The 7,546-nt window shown below is 46.8% G+C and overlaps 1 protein-coding gene and 1 non-coding gene across 4 annotated transcripts in view; both read left to right on the forward strand.

Annotated features, from left to right (window-relative positions):
* The first annotated feature begins 1,164 nt into the window (after nucleotides 1-1,164).
* LOC114006305 (U2 spliceosomal RNA) lies at nucleotides 1,165-1,358 on the forward strand. The gene has a single exon (XR_003548041.1). It is a non-coding gene; the product is annotated as a U2 spliceosomal RNA (small nuclear RNA).
* A 4,694-nt stretch (nucleotides 1,359-6,052) lies between these two features.
* TMEM156 (transmembrane protein 156) overlaps nucleotides 6,053-7,546 on the forward strand; it is a 52,766-nt gene continuing 51,272 nt past the window's right edge. Inside the window, exon 1 of one of the 3 annotated variants that reach the window (XM_014584441.2) lies at nucleotides 6,053-6,209. In XM_014584441.2, the coding sequence (XP_014439927.1) occupies nucleotides 6,122-6,209 (88 nt within the window). In that variant the 5' untranslated portion in view covers nucleotides 6,053-6,121. The remainder of the gene's footprint in view (nucleotides 6,210-7,546) is intronic. The other 2 variants (XM_027768586.1, XM_027768587.1) reach the window with 2 other exon arrangements.

The following is a 7,546-nucleotide window of genomic DNA, read 5'->3' on the forward strand; positions in this document are numbered from 1 at the left end:
GAGAGAGAAAGTGAGAAAGCTCCTGGGGTTATGGCCATCTCCCCCATCCCCATAATCTCTTCTCCTCGTGGGATTTTGGGCACACACGCACACATGCCTGGCACGTTTTTCAGGCTGCTGGGTCTGGGACTTGAACTATGCTGTGGCCATGTGGGATCCAGCCACCTTAACCACCACAGCACTGGCTGGCGACTCCAGGATGTTCTCTTTTTTTTTTTTTCTTTTTTTCTTTCTTCTTTTTAAGACAGTCTCCCTGTCACTGTCTTCCTGGCTCAGCCTCCTGGCTGGGACTGCAGGTACACGCCACAATGTCTGGCTCTTTTTACACCATGTCCCAAGACAGCCTCAAGCTCACTGTCTTCCTGCCTTGGCCTCCCACGTCGCTGGGATTCCAGGGCCATGCCATTACCCCTGGCCTTGAGGTTGGACAGGAAACCAAACCTAGGCCTCCTGTGTGGTCCCAGCTCTCGGAGTACAGCATCTCAGCAGCCCGTCCTACCACGCCTGGGCTCCCTTTCCCTTCTCGCCTCTGAATGTACCCACGGGCAGACGGGCCTGATCGTAGTCGTTTATAGGAAAGTGGTTCTGCATCAGCTGCCATGTCAGTGCAGTGGGGTTTGCTAGCGAAAGCGCACTCTCTCTCTAGCCACAGGTGGGGTGGGGCGGGTCCATGAGCAGTCCCATGTGGGCTAGCTCTGAGCCGGCACCTCCAAGGACAAGGCTTGAGTGTGAAGGCCTGCAGTCAGCTGCCGAGTCCCAACTGTCCTGAACACCACGGTGCAGGTCAAGCCAGATTTTCCTGTCTGGGGAAGAAATGCAGCCGAGAATGAGAGAGAAAGCAGCCAGTGAGGCACAGCCTACGGTCTGAGTCATGTCGGCGCCTTCTCTGGCTGGGGCTGGCCATGCTTCCCGGATCAGCTGCTAAAGATGGGACTTCCTGTGTGGCCTTCTGCCCTGGATTTCTTTGTGACAACTTCACCAGCGCCACTGGAGGTCACGGGCAGGCTGAGGCATCACCATCCTCTCCTGCTGGCCTAATCCGAGGCCCCCTCTGGGTTTCTTTTCTATTAAGTTGACGTTCTGGCCCAGGGGAGAAGCGTCAGGCTCAGAAACACCATCACCCCTTCCTCAACAATCTCTGAAACAGCAAAGAGGCGAGGGTCGATCGCTTCTCAGCCTTTTGTCTGATATCAAATGCGGCATCTGTTCTTAACAGTTTCAGATCTCACACACCCTCTCACTGGGGACACATAGGACACCAATTCCCGGAGCAGAGCGGTGGAATAGATGCTTGCTTGCTCTGTCCACTCGGTGCATGGGCCTGGTATTGCTGTACTTCCAGGAATGGTGTTTCCCGAGGAGGGCCGGAGGGGTGCTCATGGAGAGGAAGGGGCCAGCAGATGGCGTGGAGATGAAGGGCCTGGATCCCCCACGGCCAACTCTGTGGTCTGAGTACTGGCAGCTGGAATAGCTCGCGGGGCACACGTGTATGTGTGCCTAAAGTCCTGAGAGGACAATGGCAAAGAAGGGATTGTGGCATGGCCATCGTCACTGAGGGTTGATTTCTCACTTTCCTTCTTTCTCTCGTTCTCTCGCTCTCTTTTTTTTTTTTTTTGAGAGATTTTCGCTATAGGGAGTGTGTGCTAACCAGACAAAGAGAGACATAGAGACAGAAAGCGAGAAATCACCCCCCCAGGGGGGATGGTCATGCCGCAATCCCTTCTCCTCCATTCTCCTCTCGGGATCTTGGGCACACACGCACACGTGCCCAGCGTGAGTTTTAAGCCACCGGGTCCGGGACATGAACCGCGGTCGACTACGTGGGAGTCCAGCGACATAGCCATTACGCTAACTGCTGGTTCCCTCTCTCGTTCTCTTTTCAGTGAGCACACACACCCTTTGGCAAGATCTTACCATTTAATATGTATATGTAACATATGGGGCTGGCCTCATCATGTGGCAGTTAAGCACTGTGCATGGGGAGCTGGATTCCACATGGCTCACCACAGCAGGGAATCCGGGCTGTGGCAACTGTGTGCATGTCCAAAGTCCTGATGGGAAGGAGAAGTGGTGGTGTTAGGGGGTGGGGAGACTGCTACGCCATCACGGTCCATCGAAGGGTGATTTCCTCTGTCTCCCTCTCCTCTTCTTTCTCCACGCTCACATCCTCTTGAACAGAAAAAAAAATATATATATATGTATCTTTAATTTAAAAAATAGCAAAGAAGGGGGCAGCCAGGTGGCATGGGGGCTAAGGTGCTGAACTCACACATGGCCAGCTGTTGTTCGAGTCCCAAACCTGGCAGCTTGAAAATCATGCCAGGCATGTATGTACATACGTACAAATTCCTGAGAGGAGAATGGAGGAGAAGGGATTGCGGTGTGGCCATCCCCCCTGGTGGTGGTGGGGGGGGTGACTTCTCACTTTCCCGTTCACTGTCTCTTTCTGTCTCTTCAGTGAGCACATGTGCCCTATGGCAAAAACCTTATAAAAATGAATGCAAAGTTGGGGTCAGCCGGTGGCGTAGTGGTTAGGGCGTTGGACTCCCACATAGTTGACTGTGGTTCAAGTCCCAGACCTGGGGGGCTTACTTTTTCCCTTTCTGCCTCTCTTTCTCTCTCTCATTCTCTGTCTCTCTCTAGTGAGCACAACTGCCCTATAGCAAATTAAAATAAATAAATAAGTAAATAAATATTTAAAAAACTAATAGTCATGTGAGTGGAGAGAGAGAGAATTATGCTTATTGTGTTATAATTTACATATGGCAACCCCCGTCCCTTAGGTATGGGTGTATAATTTGGACTAACACACAGTGGAATCATCACCACCATAATCAAGATACACAATAGAACATCTCCCTCATCCTAAAAATTCCCTCGTGGCCCGTGTCATCTCCCTCCAGCCTCTGGCAATGACTGATCTATTTTCTGTCCCTGTAGTGTTGCCTTTTCCTGAGTGTCACATAAATGTTTCATACGACGCCTTCATTAACAATCTTTATTTAACCGACACGTGCCCTGCCCAGCTCCCTGCCAGGGCATCTCACCCTCACACTTAGGGAGCCCTTTCAGAACCCTTGACGTGAAAATACATTGTTTCATTATGTGTCCAACTACGTCTCTTACTTGCATGTGCGCTCCCACTAGACGGAGCAGGTGGGCCAGGCCTTCATTTCTTCGCTACAGCGTCCCCAGGGCTCAGGACGCTTCCTGACGCTGCGGAAATGTTCTGCAAATATTCGTTGAATGAACTGCAAAATGAATGCGGGAGATTGGAATTCCCTGAGCACCTCCGTACTCAGGCAGAGCTCATTAAAAAGAGATGATCTCCCCACCCGAATGTGTTACCCTAAGTATTGCTGGGTGGCCAGGGTCGAGGATTATCTGCAAGGAACGCACTTCCGAGTAACTCAGTTGATCCAGATTATGAATTGTCTTCTCAATTCACTTTCCGGAGGATTCCACGACCTGGCTTGGACTAGGCTGAAGTGAGTACAAGGGAAATAACCATGGGGACTGTCCCCTTGGGTGGTGACGGGGTAGGCCGCATTTACGTGAGGTGTTTACTGCAGAGGGTCTCTACAGGGAGTCATTTTGTCTCCCCAGGGACATCTGGTGAGTCTGGAGACATTTTTGGGGGGGTTAAAACTGGGGTGGCAGGGCCAGCTCTGGGGGGCAGTGGTAGTGTGCTGCTCAGGAGAAGCTGGTCCCATGTGGCAACCGAGGTTCGACTCCCCAGCCCCGTCAGCCTGCAACACACCAGGTATGCACACACACACCCGGAATCTGACGACTGAAGACTGGAAGAAGGGGGTCGCAGTGTGGCCAGACCCTGTGGAGGGGGCTCTTCTCTCTCTCGTCCATGGACAATTGCTCTATCATGAATAAAGAAAAAAAAAAAATCTGGGGTGGGGAGGGTACCTACCAGCATCTGCTGTGAACATCCCACAGTGTGCAGGACGGGCCTCCACAACAGAGAAAGAAGCCGTCCAATGTCAGAAGTGCCATGGAGAGAGACCCTGGGCTAGTGCAGGGCTGGGCTACATTTCTGTTCGCTGTTATTTAAGAAATGAGCCTTGTTCTTTCTCTCTTCTTAAAAAGAGAAAGAAAAGTCAGGGAGTGTGTGTGCTTGCCAGAGTGAGACATAGAGACAGGAAGAGAGTCAGAGAGGAGGAGGAAGTGCCTCGAAGGGAGCAGACTCCCATCATGAGTGCTTCCCTTCCCTACCTCCGTCCTCTCTGGAGTTGGGCATGCGTGCTCTTCTGCCCAGAGTGCTTTTCTTTGCTTTTCTTTTTTTTTTTGAGAGTTTTTAATTATTATTATTATTATTATTTTTGCTATAGGGTGCTTGTGCTTGTCAGAAAGACAGAGAGAGACAGAGAGCTAGAAAGCGAGAAATTACCCCCCATGGGGCATGGTCACGCCGCAATCTCTTCTCCTCCATTCTCCTCTCGGGATCTTGGGCACGCACGCACATGCGCCCTGCATGAGTTTAAGCCACCGGGTCCGGGACTCGAACCGTGGTTGACTACATGGGAGTCCAGAGACATAGCCATTACACCATCTGCTGGTCCCACCCAGAGTGGTTTTCAAGCTGCTGAACAACTGAACTGCACAATTGGCCACGTGAGATCTGGCTCCCTTAACCACTAGCTTATAGGGCTGGCCCTCAGGGCACCTTCTTAACAAATGTTCTCGCACAGCCCAAAGGTGGAAGTGTAACGCGGTTCTGGGTTCGGAGCATCGAGGTTGCCTTCGGCCTCTCTGGGCTTGAAATCTAGCCTTGGCCTTCATTAACTACACGGTTTTGAAAATGGTCCTTGACTTCTCTACACCGCACACTGCTGGGGGACTGAATAGCAGAGTCCGTTCACCACATTGGACACAGTACAGGAGCATGCAGTACATGTTCGATGCACATCATTGACTGTCTCTGCTGTTGTTGCCTCTCAGAGATCTCTCCACAGAACAGAGGAGAAAAGACCAGGAAAATAAATGGCTCATACAAAGTGTATCTTTCATATAATAATAAATAACTACATAGCAGTTAAATGTAAACTGTCCTTTTTTAAAAAGAATGAATCATTCTATTTATTTATTGTTATTTATTATTCTTTAATTTTGATATCGGGCCTGTGTGCTAACAGAGAGAGAGAGTGGGAAAGCAAGCTGCCAGGTCTGGGACTTGAACTGCTGTCTGCTGTGTGGGAGTTCAGCACCTTAACCACCATACCAACCTGCTGGCCTTAAACTGTCTTTTTTAAGGGTAGGTTTGTTGGTTTGTTTTTAGTATGTTGTTCTTGCTTTCCTTGATAGGGCTTCTGGAAATCAGATTCTCTCCTTTAAAAAATTGATATGTTGGGGCTGGCAGGTGGCATGGTGGTTAAAGGTGCTGGGTTTCCAAATGGCTGACTCTGGTTCGAGTCCCAGACCTGGTGGCTTGCTTTCTTGCTTTTCCTTTTCTCTCTCTGTCTCTCTCTGGTCAAATTAAAATACAATAATAACAAGTGGAATTAAATACATAAATAAGTATGGCCCAGGTGTGGTAATGCAGTAGATGCTGCATCTGGGCAGACTGAGGCTTTGGTTTGATTCCCCGTTCACCCTACAAGCCAAACATGATGGCACATCTGTAGTCCCAACTACTCAAGCTGAGGCAGGAGGATTGCGATGTAGGATACGCCATCAAACAAACAAACGAACAACCAAGTGTGTGAATGATATACAACTCGGCTGCATAGGACTAGCATTCATCATTTTGTTTTTGTTGAGTCCATGGTGGGTTTATATTCACTCTCACGCATTGGTAAACATGGGGAAATTGCTTCCAATTTAGACAAAGACAAGACTCTGTTGCTTTTTGAGATAATGTGTTTATCTTGCTCGTTTAGAGATATGCATTGGAAAGTTTCTAGCAGACGGTAGCTTTCTTAATGGAAAGTGACTCAAAATGAAAAAGTCTCAGCTAGAGGCCTCTTCTAAAAAAAAGTCTTACCCGAAAGGAAGTGAGTACGAGGTGAATTGCATTAACATAAAGAACCACAGAGATGAAACTTACAGCCGGAAGAGACATACATACCGATGCGCTGGCTGGGAACACGTCTGTGACATGTGAGTGGACATGACAAAAACCGCCCTGCTTAAATTACTTGTGGCCACTGTGATCACACTCATTTTAGTTTTGCCGGAGCATTTCAAGACACCAAAGGGTGAGTATGTAATTGTAACATACCTTTCTTAATTTTGAAACATTATGTCAGATCATGGTTCAGCCAAGATCATTTTGCAAAGATGTTGCACGGGCTGAAGTTCTGTGGCTGAAAAACTAACCACATGAAACAAGGTTGCAAGCTTAGTAGACTTTAAACAACATAGTGACCTTATTTCATAGTGCACAATTATTGTAGCCTCATACAAATTGAAAAGAAATACTAAAACTCATGGTCTAGATTTCAAATATGGTGGTTACAATGATCTCATTACACGATTTTGCTTAAAACATTTTCCTTCCAGCCCCATTTAGGTATGCCTTCGCATTCTGAAAGTATTTAATAATGAGAGTAACATTTATTACCTTAAAAATGTTTGAATTCCCTCGATCACAACTATTTCACACAAATAATTTACAGTTGGCCTTTGAAAAGTAAGAGTGTTTATGTTATTTTCCAAAATATAGTTAAAATAAGGGAGGTGCAAATTTAAGCAGGTGAGTGTGTGTTTGTGTGTTTACGACTAGAGCGAATAGAACAAAATTAACTGCGAACATTTCAGAAAACTGTGATATTGCTGAAATGTCAATTAGGAAAATAGAGGTAACTTTAAACTATTTTTATATGTTTCTCCCTAGCATTTAGTAAAATAAAAAGATAAAAAGAAAATTATACAGTTTATGATTAAATAGCTATGATATGAATTTGGTTAAAATTTGAGGAAAACTTAGATTGGATCACTTGCCACAATGAAAATTTACCGCTGCATATATGTGATACTTTAGTGGCCAGAGAAATATTTTTGCTAATTATATTTTACTACATGTTGCAATGGTTATTTAATGTTGCATATACATGGTATTACGTAAGCCGATAGAAATGTTTTTGCTAAATAAGTCCTATGGCTGCAATTTTGTAAACAATCAAATTTTTCAGTTGTTTTTTGGTTTCCTGGCATGACATTGCTTACCTTAAGTGGTCATAACATCTGTTTTTAATGCGTGTTCGCACCTGGTGAAAACGCACGATTAACAGAACAGAATAAAGATGATTTGAGTTTAAGTTACTGTGGGCCGAGAGGAAGCTTGTTTAATAAGATGGGTACTACAGGTACACCCAGCAACTCCAAAAAATCAGTTTGGAGCTAATGAAAACTAGGTGATCAGCCCATAGGAGATTTCATACACTATTTGCTAACTACTGGTTAGTGTTTTATGAGAACCGGTGACTACCAGAGCATGTTTAAGCTTTTCTTTCCTGGGTGGCAGAGGTGTTGTTCTTTAGCTCTCACACCTAACTGTGAGGTGTGGCTTTCTGAGGCAGTGGTCAGCAGGCAA

The sequence above is a fragment of the Tupaia chinensis genome, unplaced genomic scaffold (genome assembly GCF_000334495.1).
Source record: "Tupaia chinensis unplaced genomic scaffold, TupChi_1.0 Scaffold146907_1, whole genome shotgun sequence".
Taxonomy (NCBI): domain Eukaryota; kingdom Metazoa; phylum Chordata; class Mammalia; order Scandentia; family Tupaiidae; genus Tupaia; species Tupaia belangeri.